Here is a 14,574-nt window from a genome sequence, read left to right on the forward strand (position 1 = left end):
TTATGCTGAGTCAAAGCAGGTTTGTGTGTCGCACTGTCCCTCTTCCTTTTCTAAGAGTTTGCAGGGACATTACATAACATACTGTTGCTGCTCTGCTGTATTCTTACATTTGTCCTTTTGCCTTATACAGTAACTAATTCGTAGTGTGTTAAATTTTGGTTTACTGTAGGATGCATTTTTCTTATGTTCACCCGATTTTGCTTTCTTTCTAAGTTACAAGAAAGCACACGTTCAGCTTCCTTCATAAAATCCATGCTGTAGTTACAGCTTCCTGGGTGCTCATTGGAGTCTTTCTCATCAGGAGAAAAAGACCAAACAAAAAAGATGCTGCACATCGGAAGCTTTTTATGGTCTCACGGAAACTAGATTATATGGCTGTAGACTTTGGAGAGGTTAATTAAGTCATTACAGCATCTCCACCAGAACAAGCATCCGTACTATAAAAAGCCATGTGTATTATTTTCCAGAAGGTAAAAGGAACAGTGCTGAAGAGATATAGAAATAGAAAGAGACAGACATACTTTTTTGTTAATATATTCATTGTCTATTGTTTAACAAGGAAAAGTGCCAAACATTAGCTGGTTCAGACTTTTCACCTCTGTTTTGTTTCCTTATAAATTGAATATCATTTGGGTTTTGGACTGTTGGTCGGACTAATCCAACCCTGACCCGAGGTTTGGTTGTGATTTTACTGGTACCAACCATGAATCGAAGATACAAAAATAACAAACGGTCACTAATTTCATGGCGTCATTTGGGAAAAGCTGAATTTGTGTCACGCATACCCCCTTGGACATTTAAACGGAGATGTGTGGACAGGACTGGAGGCTGATGGGTAGAAGCAGAGGTGGGGCCTGAAGAGAAACGAAGTGAAACGACCCGCTGACCATCCTTCATTCCTCATGAGGTCATCACAGCCTCCCTCTAAGAAGTAAAACCTCTTAGAGGGTGACATCATTACTACTGAGACCTGCTGCATACTACCCCATACATATTTCACCTGCTGCTCTCAGTCGCTCTTTCTTTGCTTCTCATAATTACTGCTTTGTGATCTGTGCTTCATCTCCAAGCAACAGTGTGCACAGCTGTCCTGCTGCATGAGCTGGCATCAATAGTCATTTGACTGTGTGGTGTTTATGCCTCTGTGACCAGGATGCGTTCTGAGGATGTCACATTATGATGAGTCCCCAGGGGATGCTGGAGGAGCCTTTCAGCTTTAAGTGTGAACTAAAAAAAAACTATGTTGCTACTGTTTCATTAAGTGTGTTTTCGATCTGTTTGTCTTTTAAAGTGCAGCTGACTGTAGCCTGTGACTCTTAACCTTTAGGTCACTGTGCATTTTCACTTGTCACGTTAATCTGTGAATCCTGGCCTCAGCCAACATGGGAAGTAGGATTTTCTAATGATAGGAAAGTTTGTTTTTTTTAGACTATTAGAGCTTCTATTTGATTTGTGGCAAATACTAATTAAAATAGCCTTGTTAGTTCATTTATAAGTTGTAAGCAGAATCTACAATTGTCCAATGTGTTAATTCATTATTACCATACCACATTTTTATTAAAAGAAATTACTTTCCCTACTTTCTGATGCCATTCTGGACCCTAAACATGTCTCCTACAGTACAAAAGAAGGTTGTGGAATTGATCTACACATAACTGACAGAGTTATTATGCAAATCAATGAGTACTTATAAATTATATTTTAGAAAAAAAGGTTTACCTAGTTTCTGCAACTCTGATTAACTTGTAATGTCCATCATCATGCTTCGATGATTAACTTTATCTTCAACCCGAGGAAAGTGGTTCACTTGTTGAGTGGAAAGGGGCCTTTCCACAACGGGAGAGATCAAACTCACAACATGCCTGAAATTATATTTTTAATTTCATGTCAGTTTCACTCTTCTCCTGTTTGGGCCAATGGTATCACAAGTCAGCGCAAGGCTCACAGTGCTACTGTCGGTGTCTGTACAGTTCCGAGACGTTCACAGCTGCATGTGTCTGCATTTCAGAGCGAGAGTGCCGTTGTGAAGGAGAGGGAACTGTCCCAGGAGCTCGCCAGAATCAGGGATGAAGTGGGTAAGTTGGACTCACTCTCACAGATAAGGCAGGAGAGAATCCAATGAGTCACAGCATAATATGTACAAAACATAAATAATAACAGAATGCGATGATTTGCAAATCTCCTCACCCATTTTTATTCACAATAGAACATAAACAACATATCAGATGTTGAAACAGACATTTTACCATTTCATAGAAAATATTATTTAACTTTGAATTTGATGGCAGCGACACATCAAGCTGGAACAGGGGCAGCAAAAGGTTGGAAATGTAATTGCTGCAAATTAAAAACAAATGGAGAATCAGTAACACAAAATTGCGTCTAAAAATTGTGGAACAATTTCAGAAAAATGTTCCTCAATGTAAAATTGTGAAGACTTTGAAGATGCCAGCATCTACAATATATTATATCATTATAAGATTTGGAAAATCAGGTAGGATCTCTGTACGCAATGGTCAAGGCTGAAGGTAGAAACTAGAATCATCTGATCTTCAGGCCCTCAGGCAGCACTGGATTAAAAACAGGCAGGGTTCTCTACTGGACATCACTACATGGGCTCAGGAACAATTCCAGAAATCACTGTCTGTGAACACAGTTCGCTGTGCAATCCACAAATGTCAGTTAAAGCTGCATCATGCAAAGAAGAACCCATATGGGAACACGATCATCATGCTGAAAAGGCCTTAGCAGTTTTACAGCAGCATATGCTCCCATTCAGACAATGTCTCTTTCAGGGGAGGCCTTGCATATTTCAGCAAGACAATGCTGAACCACATATTGGATCCATCACAACAGCATGGCTTCGCTGGAGAAGACTCTGGTAGCTGAACTGTCCTCCCTGCAGTCCAGACCTTTCACCAGTAGAAAACATTTGGTGCATGTTGAAACGAAAAATCCAGCAACAAAGGCCCAGGACTGTTGAGCAGCTAGAATCCTGCATCAGACGTGAATGGGACAACATTCCTCTCCTAGAACTTCGGGCAACTGGTCTCCTCAAATCATAGATGTTTACAGATGGTTGTTAAAAGAAGAGAGGATGCTACACAATGGTAAACATCACCCTGTTCCATGAAATGGTAAAATGTCTCTGTTTCAACATCTGATATGTTGTTTCTGTTCTATTGTGAAACAAATACGAGTTGATGAGTTTTGCAAAATATTGCATTCTGTTTTTATTGATGCTGTACACATCGTCCTAACTTTTTTTGATTTGAGGTTGTATTGTAACGTATACAACCACAAGGAACAAGTGAAGTCCGAGAACCCACTGAGCTGGTGGAAATCTGGATTAACCAAAATTCAAACACTATTTTCCAGACACTGTAAAAGTGCTTCTCTGTTGACACCAAGTCATTTCTAACAAAATTCCTGAATTTATCATTTGTTTTTTAATGATTGTGTTCATCGAAGACAAAAATATTATTTGTATGTTTAGGAATTTGTAGACAATTATTAATGAAAAACAAAATAATGAACCCACAAACTAAGAGGCTGTTTAGTGTTAAAATAACTTGGTGTATCTTCTTGAAATAAAGTTGCATGTGTAATTAGTAAATGACCTACATTTGAGTCTTTTGAAACAAACCTCCCTGCACCGTGTTCCAGCTTTCAGTGTTGCACACTGGGAGCAACTGCAGCAGGAGAAGCAGGAATTGGAGCATCGTTTCGAGGCTGAGCTGCTGGGATTGCAGGCTCGGCAGCAGAGGGAGCTGGGAGAGCTGGAGGAGCGGCTGAAGGAGCGACACGTGGCCGAGACGGAGAGTCTGCAGGCGCAACAACGAGCTGAGCTGGAGGAACTACGGTTCAAACAGCAGGAGCAGGTCTATGTTTGACAAAGAAATCTGATCATAGTGCTGCTTCCAAATGAATACAAAGGATATGGAGGAAATATTGTGGTTAATTTTACAGCTACATGTCTTTGCAGAAACATGTCCCCATGGAAAATGTTAGCAGTATGTTACTTGTTACCTTTTGACAACCCTAGTATCTAGTACCTGCACTGACGTATTTTTCATTACTTTCATATCTATTTTTTATTTTCATTTTTCACCATCCAGTTATATTTCTAATGATATCCTAAGCTTTATGATTATTTTTATTATTCCGCCCTTTTTTCAGTTGCTATCTACTTCTCAACAGTTTGTAGTGGAACCTTTGTTCAACTTTCAAATCGTGTGACTTCTTCCCTGTATTGCTTTGCACTTTCTTTCACTTTTTGTCACTTTTTCTATCCATAGAAAATGAATGAGAGACACTTGAAACTTTACTTCAACTTGCCTTATTTGATCAGCTTACTGTATCATCATACTTTGGCATAAAAACTTAATTTGAACTTTCAACAATTCTAGACACTTTCAACTTTTTGTCTGTCGATCAGCTTCCTTGTATCTTTTGTACTTCTTGAATGGTGGCAGTTTTAGTTTGACAGTTTTAGTTTGACATCACATGCTCTTCTCTGCTTCCACTCTTGTCAACTTTCTTTTTCTTTTCTTGTGTCATCTTTCATCTTTCAACAATATTATACATTAAAACTTAGGTGTTTTTGTCTTCATTCAGGAAGTGTAACTGTCAGAGTGACAGGACTTATGGTTCTTTCTGTATGTGGCCAGAAGCAGACAGAGTGCCATCTGAAACTCATGTTGGAGCCTCATAATGGAGGTCCAGAAATTCTCCTCAAATCACAAAGGGGCTGTTTTAAAATTGCCAGCATGCCTTCATTTTATGGACTATCTTCAAATCAAGAATATCTCCATGTTTGGTGAAGCCTTCTGCCACGTACAATTTTTTAAATTCTTTCAATGGGCCTAATACTTTCCAAATTTTGCACATTTTACAAGGCAAAGTCTGAGCAGTTTACAGCTTTTCTTCAGCAAATGTGAGTGAGTCAGCAGAATGGCAGCAGTCGTTGTCATGGTAACAAGCACAGCTGAATCAGGTCATGTGATCAGTTTACCCGACAGTTTTTCTCCCTCAAGAAACACAGTGCACACACACACACACACACACACACACAAAGACAGCTCTAGTTCTGACTGACTGATTAACTGTGTTGGTTAAAGTGATGCCATTTATCAGGTCGGCCATTTTCTCTCCTCTTGGCAGAACAGGTCAGCATTTCTAATTTCAGGTCTGTGACACTCTGCTGGACATAGTGGTCATTATTTAAAAGGTACATGTTGGAGCATGACTTGACAATATTGGACTACAGGAAATGCACTTTCAAAATAAAACCAGCTTTGGTTACTGGCTTACTTTTTTCAAAATATTAGCATTTAAATTGTAAACGGAGTTTGTGGTTTTAGTCTACATGCAGTAAAAGGTCCAGGTTCTAACAGGAGCTTACGTCCATGACCTACAGGAAACACACTTTCAACATAAAAGTCCTTTATATGTAAAATGGGTCTGTGGTGACACCTACCTACAGTGGAAACACACACACACACACACACACACACACATACAGGTCTACCTACCTAGTGTACCTGCAGTAATAGTTCCAGGTTCTAACATAAACACAGATTTCTGATGTACAGGATATGCACTTTCAAAATAAAATAAAAACATTTATTTACACCATTTAAATTATGAAATAAGTTTGAAATGACATCTAGCTACACGAAAAGGATTCAACAGAAACACGCATCAATACCTACAGGGAACAAAATTTCAAAATAAAAGGATTTTTTTACTACAGTCATAATTACAGCACATGTTTTTTGGGAATGCTTTTTCTAGTTGTTATTGTGAGTTCTGTCTTCCGTAAGTTATTTTGCGCCTAACTGCTTCGGCATACTTTGAGCTAGAAACACCATTCAAGCTTCAAAACATTCAGCTATCAAAGGACATTATTGCTTGTATAGGGCTTTTTAATATCTTTGATACTTTTTCAGATTTTTATACTTTTAAAAATTGATGATGTCATCGACTGCATCTTCAATAACGTCACATAATTGCCTTTGATCAGTTTCCCTTTGAGGTTTTTAAGGCTAATTAAGTTTGAAGTTTGCCTAACCAGTATATAATGAAGTGACATGTCTTTTCAGCCGTTTAGGCTAAACTTTAGGGAATCTCAGCAAAAACAGTTTTCAGATTTGCTTGGAAAATCCTTTCAGCGCTGAAGCATTCACATTGCATTTTTGTTTTGGAAATGCGTTTTCTAAATGTTATTGTTATTTGTCTAAATCTTAATCCTGGCCCCAGATCGAGGAGATGACTGAGAACCATGAGGTGTCCTTGATAGAGATGGAGACCGCTCACAATGACACGCTGGCCACTCTGCAGGAGGAGCATGCCAGGACTGTGAAAAGTAAGCCACATATTAGGACCCTGTGGGTCGTCTTTGAACTTAAGTCATGACATATAGGAACACAGGGAGCTATCTCATAGGGACCTATAATATAGTTTAGCATTGTGCAGTGCTGTAATGACTCATCTTGCTACAGATTCACAGAGGTAATGTGTCATCTCTTAATTAGATTTGAAGATGGCCCATGAACAGCAGAAGAAGTCTCTGGAAGAGGAGTTTGAAAAGATCAGACTGTCGCTTCAGGTAAAGCTTTGAGTTTCTGTTATTGATTTACAGGTTTATAGACACACAACAATATACATTTGGTGGTGAATTGCAGCAGCAAACCAATACATTTCTGACTGCCATCCAGGATCAGGTGGACACACTCACATTTCAGAACCGCAGCCTTAGAGACCGAGCGAAGCGCTTCGAAGAAGCTCTGCGCAAGAGCACAGACGAGCAGATCGTGGTAAGTGCTGCACGATACAGCACATGATGATCCACACAATCATTGTTTTATTGATTGTGAAGATCGAAGGTGATTTTCACTTATGTGCCCTGATGTCGGCAGGAGGCTTTGGCTCCGTACAAACACATTGAGGAGGACCTGAAGAGTCTGAAAGACATTCTGGAGATGAAGAATCAACAAATCCATCAACAAGAGCTGAAGATTTCAGAACTGGAGAAAATAGTAGGCTTCAAATTTCTGCTTTTGTTCAGTGCCTAAGGAAACTTTAGAACATACCTTTTTATGTGGTTACACCAGCTATTACTTTTTGGTCTGTTCCTCTTTAGATATTGATACGAGGAAAACGACGAAGTTTTTCCCTTCGTCGTTTAAATAATTTAATGTTGTGCCCCGTTTCTCACTGTGTTTTTGAGCAGGCTGAAAAGAATGTGTACCTGGAGGAGAGAGTACAAGTGTTACAGCAGCAGAATGAAGACCTGAAGGAACGAATAGACAAGAACCTTGCTGTGTCCAGGTCAGTTTAAATGCGCACTGCACATTTCAAAACCAGGTTAAAGCGGCTGAAGTTAAATTAGGTAGGTTTATTAGGTCATTATTTCTGCAGCCTAAAATGTTGCTGCAAAATGAAAGGTGAAGGGTTAAAGTATAATGTCTATGCACAGGGAGTTTTGAAGCAAATCTCAGGACACAACAATCTGTCTCTTCTTCAGTGCCACTGTCTCTAAGCCGAACAACATCGCTGGTCTCACCACCGTCTTGAACACCTTTCCTTTCATTCTCGCTGATCCTCTTTTATCACACAACACAGCTGACACTTTTCTCCACCCGTTCCAACCTGCCTGCACTCGCCTCTTCACCTCTTTTCCACACTCTCCGTTGCTCTGAACCTTTGACCCTAAGTTCTTAAAGTCCTGCACTTTCTTCCCCTCTGCTCCCTGTAACCTCACCGTTCCACCTGGGTCCCTCTCATTGACGCACGTCTTCTGTCTTGCTCCGGCTAAGCTTCATTCCTCTGTTTTCCAGAGCAGACCTCCACCTCTCTAGATTTTCCTCCACCTGCTCCCTGCTCTCACTACAAATCACAATGTCATCTGCAAACATCATAGTCCATGGAGATTCCTGTCTAACCTCCTCTGTCAGCCTGTCCATCACCAGAGCAAACAAGAAGGGGCTCAGAGCCGATCCTTGATGCAGACCCACCTCCACCTTGAACTCCTCTGTCACACCTACAGCACACCTCACCACTGTCTTACAGCTCTCATACATGTCCTGCATCATTTAATATACAAAGGACAGACATTATAACAATGAAAGTTTTCTGGTTTATGCTTTTTAAATGAATGCAGGAGTATTACGTGGCAATAACATTTAATCTTTCATCTTTATCTCATATCTCATCTTCTTCCTCAGACAACTCTCTGAGGAAAATGCAAACCTGCAAGTGCACGTGGAGAAGGAGAGCAACGAGAAGAAGCGTCTGAGTCGCACTAATGAGGAACTGCTGTGGCGTCTTCAGACAGGCGAGCTGAGTCCTCGCATGTCTCCCAGCTCTTCCCCCATCCATCGATCCTCCTCCGGACCAGGGTCTCCTGCTCGGCCACACTCCTACCATCAATGACCCCCTAGCTGGAAACTCTTGTATCAAACACTTTCTTTCAATTTTTTAAAATACTTGTTATTGAATGTTTCTCTCAGTTAGGAGTAGGAGTTTACACCATGCACACGGGAATGTCACTCACCCATGTGACACATTTCCCAAACCCAAGGAATTTTAATGTCTGACCTAAAGAATTGTAAAAATGATAACGCCTTGTATTACACAGAAGGAATTTCTCTTCCCTCCCCTTTTTCTATTCCACAAGAATACACACTGCAGTACTGAAGTACATGAAAGACCTGGTCTTTGTAGACGTCAGAGAGAAGGATCAGAGTCATGGTGCCTCGTTTCCATATTTTCGCCTCCCCAGCATCATCGCCTTCTCATCCAGCACTCAGGATGAAGGATAACCGAAACAAAGTAAACATCAAAAGCGCCTTTTTCCCCGTCCATTCTCTCCCACCAGCAACGTCTACCGAGGCACAGGAAGTACACTTAATAAAACTCTTAAAGTTTTAATTCTCCTCTGGGGTCTGGCCTTTTCATGCTGAGATATTTCATATGGGGATGACTACTTTTCCATCTAACCTCAATCATCCATCTTACCCTAGATGGTTAGACATCAGCACGAACCTGAAAGGGATGAAAACATAACTGACAAAGTCATTGAACTGCCCTAATAGTATAACTACAACTGCAAAACCATGTTATTGATTATAAAATTGTACACAGATTGTTACTTTAACGCATGTTCTGTCTTCCAGTTATAATGAACTTCATTTTAGGGTTTCTTAGAGTGCGATGAGTGTGAGGGGGAAGGGGCATCACAAGTCACCGTATGTCTGTTAAAACCGTGCAGCATTACTGAAGGTGAAATCAAAAATGAACTAGCTGCGTTCTACACGTCAGGCTGATTTCACAGTTGGAATGCAAGACTGTGTCCCTCTACTTCAGTCGGATTAGGTGAATCAAACCATTCCCTACAAATCAGTGTGCATCTTTTGAAACCACCAAAGAGGAAAATCACTAAACACAGCAGTTCGTTATGTACTGTAGCTGTCATGTGCGTGGAGGAAAGTGCTGCAGAATCAGAGAGAAATGCTGCACACATTGCATTTGTCTCTTTAAAGTCTCAAAGTACTGACTCATGTAAATCCAACATCTGTTCATTGTGTTGCATTAGAATGGTTTAACATACATATATCATTTGAGGTCTTTCAGTGTACTGTATCGTTGCTCATGCAGTTAACTGGACTTGTTGCCGTTTCCTGTCATGCTTAATGTTTCCTCTGTGTGTTGACACTGACAACAGAAAACCCCGTGAGCAAATGTGAGGAAAAAAGCAAAGGAAAAAATGCTACAGCTTCCAAACATTGGTTCTAAAGCTCCAATTGAATTTGGACACAATTCCTCACAATGAAAGAAAATGTGCTTTATCATTTATTACAAACAAGCATGAAGATCTGCAAACTGTTACCTCATGTCTCATTTTCGAGAAGAATCTCAGGTGCAGAGAATTATGAATCATTGAAGGGAATCAACTGCCATCAGCTTTTTTTATTTTTTGCATTAGTTGTACTACAAAAAATTCTCGTGTTTACATAACCACATGGCTCAACTGTCTTTTATTTTTAACAAATTATTTGAATGTACAGAATATGTCTAAATATTTTAAAGAGCGTAGTGCGGTCAGTGAATATATATTAAATCCTCTGAAGAAATATTGCTTTATTACAGTAATGATAGAATAATCAACTCTTCCCAGACATGACAGAATCTGCTCACACGTGAATTTGGTTGCAGGTGAATTGCATTTCCTGTTTCCTGACTATGTTGACTTGGTCCGTGGTAGATTTTACTGTGGTCTAAAAATGAAATAATATTTCTCTCCATCAGGTACTGCTATTGCACTGATTGCCTCTGTGTCCTGTGGACATGACCTTGGACTAATTTACTGAATGTTTTGTCAACACTAGAGAAGAGGTTTTGTTTACAGTTTGCATCACAGGGATGTTGGTCATACTGTTCATTGTACACATTGTATTCAGTATTTCGAAACTTCATGCTCTGGATAAGTGTATATGAAAGCATGTATTTATAAGGGTGTGGTGCATTTGTTTTGTTTTACATTTCTTGTGTATTTTATATTTCTTTATTTGTCCTCCAGAACTGCAGCTGTAGCTTATCGGTTTTAAGCATTGTGATCAGTGATGACACTGATGTCTACACTGTAAATGTTGCACTTTGCAATTTAAGTATTAAATCACAAGGAAATAAGTGTTCAAATGAAAGACTTGCGGATATTGATTCACATACATTATTCTGACATTGAACATGGTTTTGCTCAGAAAAAAAGGTTTGAAGAACTAAGAAGCAAACACGTTAACCCCATTAGAATAAAAGAATAACATTCATACACCGCCCATTTTTCTAACGCTATAACTCTGTGGACAATAAGAAAACTGTCCCGTTGTCATTCACTTAATCTGCACTGAAACATTGTAATGTTCCTTAGTGTTGTCATATTTACAATCATAGTTACAGTATGGCATGTTGAGCATCATGGGAATATTTTAAGGGGCTAAATTGAATTTTTGGGGCAAATAATTTTGAACAGATGCTGCTGAACTTGTAGCATTTCTGCTAAAATAACCGCTTACACATTGAAATAGCCAAATGTTAAATTTCTCACCCACTTTTATCCTTGAGGCGTTTTCAACTGAATCATCATCATCATCTTCTTAACTTCAGTATTATTAGCAGGTCAGACTTATATTGCAAGTCCTAGTTTTATAATTAGACAGTTGGTTTATAGTTTATTAACCCTAAATCTGCTAAATAATCATTGACTGAAGTGTTAATTCATTTACTCTTTTTTTTGTCCCCGTCACTACCGTTGCTTTTTAAAGATAAATCTGCATTAATGTCAAACATTAACATTTCTCTTATTAATAAATAGATGGACACTCTGGGTTCCACTGTCAGTGTTTCTTGACCCCAGATTTCAGGTTTAACCTCAGCGTTTGTTAAACCTGGTATCTGATATAGGCCCACGGGAACTTTGAGATTCAAAGTTTCCTCTGCATGAAATGCTGCAGTATATCTATGGGCAAAGGGAAGATGATGGTTGAGTTCTTCTCTGCTGCGATGCTGTTGAGGGTCTGCAGGTATCGCAGCTGCAGAGCAGAGGGCGACTCAGCGATCACCAAAGAGGCTTCTTTCAGAGCCCGTGAGGCGTTCATCTCTCCCTCTGCAGCAATAATCTGAAACAGACAAGGAATTAGTTGTTTTTTTTCCTTCAACTGATCACTCATAGATTTAATTTTAGGGTAGAAGGTATAAAACCCTCTTCACCTTAGCTCTGGCCTCCCGACTGGCCTCTGCCTCCGCTGCCATGGCTCTCTGCAGCTGCTGAGGTAACTTCACGTCTTTGATCTCCACACGCTCCACCTTAATTCCCCAGGTATGAGTGGCTCCATCCAGAGCTTCCTGCAGGGAAATAAACAAAGCTAAAACCACCGGTAGTTGCACTAATCGCTTTTACAAAAACGCATCATCGTAAACAGAGATTTTATGCAAACAACCTCTGGCAAAACCACAGAACACAACAAGAGGAGACAACAACAACATCAACTGGGGCAAAGTGAATAATTGAATAAACATTTTTAGGAGAAACTGTCTCATATTTATTAGTTGGTGATATACTGTGATAATGCTTGACCATTACTGCTGTATAAAGAGATGTTAGGGGAAATCTTTTAAATTTTTATTCCTTTTATTGTCAGAAATCATTTTTACATCTGAATTTAACAGTCCCACTAATAATTCTGTCCTGCAGCTCCCCATAAACTGCTCCTTACCTGCATACTGTGTGATATGCCCTCTCTGTCAGACAACAGTTCTGAAAGGTTCTTGGTCCCGAGTACATTCCTCAGGGTGGTCTGAGCCAGCAAGCGTGTCGACGTGTTTGCGTTGGACACATTGCTGACGGATGAGATCGGGCAGTATATGCTGAAGTAAACTACGCCATCCACAGACACTGTGACTGAGTCTTTGGTTAATAACTGCAAAAGTAAAAAATAAAAAATAAAAGTTTGTTGTTGTGTAACTAGTTTGAACATCGAGGGCAAACAGAAGATTTGAGATACAAAAACTTGCCTCTTGTGGAGGGATGTCAAAAGACACAGTTCTCAAATCGACTTTCACAAAGCTATCAGTGCAGGGCAGAACAAAGAAAAGTCCTGGAAAAAAGATTTTATTTAATTTTATGTATCCATCATGGTCAGGGGACGCCAATCCAACAGGTGTGTGACTACCTCTAGTTAAATAACGCACTGTGTACTTTGTGTTTATTTAAATGACAAACCTGGGCCTTTAGGCTTCTTGTCAATGATCTGGCCAAGTCTAAAAATGACAGCTCGCTCGTACTCTTTCACTATCTGAAAGTTGAATAAACAGCCAGCAAAAGAGAAAACATTAGAAAAATAAATCAGTGTAAAGGCAAAAACACAGTCGGTAATTAATCTAAATGCAAATGCAACTAGAATAAACTCCAGTACTCTGAGCTGTATTAGTTAATGTGTCCGCACCACAGCTGCTGCATCAGCCGATAAAACACTTTTGTAAATCATTAGTAGCACACTTCCTACAGCTGCATAAATGCTTATAGGCTGGTACAGAACAGGACAGTATTTGCAGAATTGGAAAACGTCAGATGTGCCATGAACAGCTGTAGGATGCAACAATGCACCTGTACTCAATAAACTACACTGATGTTGTCGTTACCTCATTTTTGACAGTTTCCATCAAAGTAATCTGATCGATGCCTTGATCACAAAAAAATTACAAATACTAACTGCAAGGAGCTACTATGTGTAAATACATCAATGTAATGTTACAGGTGTAACAATAGATTGAAAAGCAGAAATATAGTTTTAGCATTTTTCCTTACTCTATTACTGTATTACTGTTCTAATCTGCATCAGTCAAAGACAAATGGTTTTCGTCTTGTCCGCGGAACAAGTTCTGAATGTTTATTTGGCATGTGATTATATGCCGGATGCCCTTCCAAGCAAAACCCTCCCATTTTTTTTATCCCGGCTCGGGTCGCCCTGAAACACCTGGTGGGGTAGGATTCAAACCGCTTCTTTCTGCATCCCAACCCAATGAACCACCAGGCCCCCCGTTCTAATCCGGATCAGTAGTCCACTTAAATAAAAACATACCCTACCTTTATACACATAAATATTGTGATAGGAAAGGTTGCTATCACAAAGAGCATGGACAGGCAGACCAACAGCCAACCGCAACATCCCAGTCTTCCTGAGTTTTTAACTGTAGACAGAGTGGAAAACACTTTACAAGCTTATATTTATAACTCACACACACACACGAGTCATTGTGCAGTTACACAATGGAAAAGTAATATGATCCAGTGGAAGGTAGATCAGTATCACCAAGGATGCAATTCTAACTGAAGTCACAACACTTCAAAACCACCCCCCCAAAAAAAGAAGAAAAAAGTGTAACTATGGACATAACATCAAAAAAATAAATAAATAAATACATAAATAAAATTTTGTTTTAATAATTAATAAAAAAATTTTTTTAACTGTCCTCATCTAGGGTGAATTCTTCAGTTCTTCTTCTTTAGAGTGAAAGATCACTATTTTTAAACCAAAAGACAAAATTGACTTTTAGAAATGTTTTAAAGTATTTACCTTCCACATTCCCCACAGGGCTGATCTGAAGTTTACCTTGTGTAACCATCTCTGCTCTGCTGGACGTTGTTGAACTCATCGCTGGTATGTTGTTTGTGTGATGGAGCCAGTGAAGCAGAGCTGCACCTGCCTCTTCTCCCTGCAGGCTGTTGACTGTCCCCTCCCCTCCCCTCCCTATCCATTGCCTTCCACGGGACACACACACACACACACTGTAAACATATATACCCATTTGCTGTGTGACTCCTGAGCCTCACTTAATAGGTGCTAACAGGTAACACAAACCACAGGGCCATGTTGGAAAGCTCAAAGTTAAGGTGAGGGATCAGGTTGTCCGACACCTGCAGAGTACACAAAATGAATAAACAATGGTTGGTTTCCAAGTCATGGAACATGAGATGGGGTGCTGGAACATGTGAATACACAGTTGTCTCCCCTC

The 14,574-nt window shown here is 39.8% G+C and overlaps 2 protein-coding genes across 10 annotated transcripts in view; one reads left to right on the forward strand and one right to left on the reverse strand.

Moving 5' to 3' along the window:
• mtus2b (microtubule associated tumor suppressor candidate 2b) overlaps positions 1-10,706 on the forward strand; it is a 27,653-nt gene extending 16,947 nt beyond the window's left edge. For 5 of the 8 annotated variants that reach the window (XM_067507892.1, XM_067507897.1, XM_067507893.1 and 2 more), the window contains 8 exons: positions 2,009-2,075; positions 3,667-3,881; positions 6,262-6,367; positions 6,537-6,610; positions 6,720-6,818; positions 6,921-7,040; positions 7,232-7,332; positions 8,229-10,706. In XM_067507892.1, the coding sequence (XP_067363993.1) occupies positions 2,009-2,075; positions 3,667-3,881; positions 6,262-6,367; positions 6,537-6,610; positions 6,720-6,818; positions 6,921-7,040; positions 7,232-7,332; positions 8,229-8,436 (990 nt within the window). In that variant the 3' untranslated portion in view covers positions 8,437-10,706. The remainder of the gene's footprint in view (positions 1-2,008; positions 2,076-3,666; positions 3,882-6,261; positions 6,368-6,536; positions 6,611-6,719; positions 6,819-6,920; positions 7,041-7,231; positions 7,333-8,228) is intronic. The other 3 variants (XM_067507896.1, XM_067507899.1, XM_067507895.1) reach the window with 2 other exon arrangements.
• stoml3a (stomatin (EPB72)-like 3a) lies at positions 10,124-14,269 on the reverse strand. Of its 2 annotated transcripts, none has more exons than XM_067507901.1 (7): positions 14,172-14,269; positions 13,646-13,749; positions 12,782-12,854; positions 12,574-12,656; positions 12,276-12,479; positions 11,770-11,904; positions 10,124-11,678 (listed from the first exon to the last, which is right to left on the reverse strand). In XM_067507901.1, the coding sequence occupies exons 1-7, from the start codon at positions 14,212-14,214 to the stop codon at positions 11,484-11,486; spliced, it is 837 nt and encodes a 278-aa protein (XP_067364002.1). In that variant the 5' UTR covers positions 14,215-14,269; the 3' UTR covers positions 10,124-11,483. The 2 variants fall into 2 exon arrangements, with proteins under 2 accessions (XP_067364002.1, XP_067364001.1); XM_067507900.1 differs by having other exon boundaries at positions 14,136-14,269.
• Between the last annotated feature and the right edge of the window lie 305 nt (positions 14,270-14,574).

Source organism: Channa argus, chromosome 6, assembly GCF_033026475.1.
Source record: "Channa argus isolate prfri chromosome 6, Channa argus male v1.0, whole genome shotgun sequence".
NCBI lineage: Eukaryota > Metazoa > Chordata > Actinopteri > Anabantiformes > Channidae > Channa > Channa argus.

What these genes read in the sequence shown, in the direction of transcription:
- stoml3a (XM_067507900.1), bottom strand. Translation starts at nt 14,214, where the DNA reads ATGAGTTCAACAACGTCCAGCAGAGCAGAGATGGTTACACAAGGTAAA. An exon ending in CAAGAAGCCTAAAGGCCCAG is followed by an intron (nt 12,657 to 12,781) that starts GTTTGTCATTTA and finishes TCTTTTTTCCAG; the next exon opens with GACTTTTCTTTGTTCTGCCC. An exon ending in GCATATCACACAGTATGCAG is followed by an intron (nt 11,905 to 12,275) that starts GTAAGGAGCAGT and finishes ATTTCCCTGCAG; the next exon opens with GAAGCTCTGGATGGAGCCAC.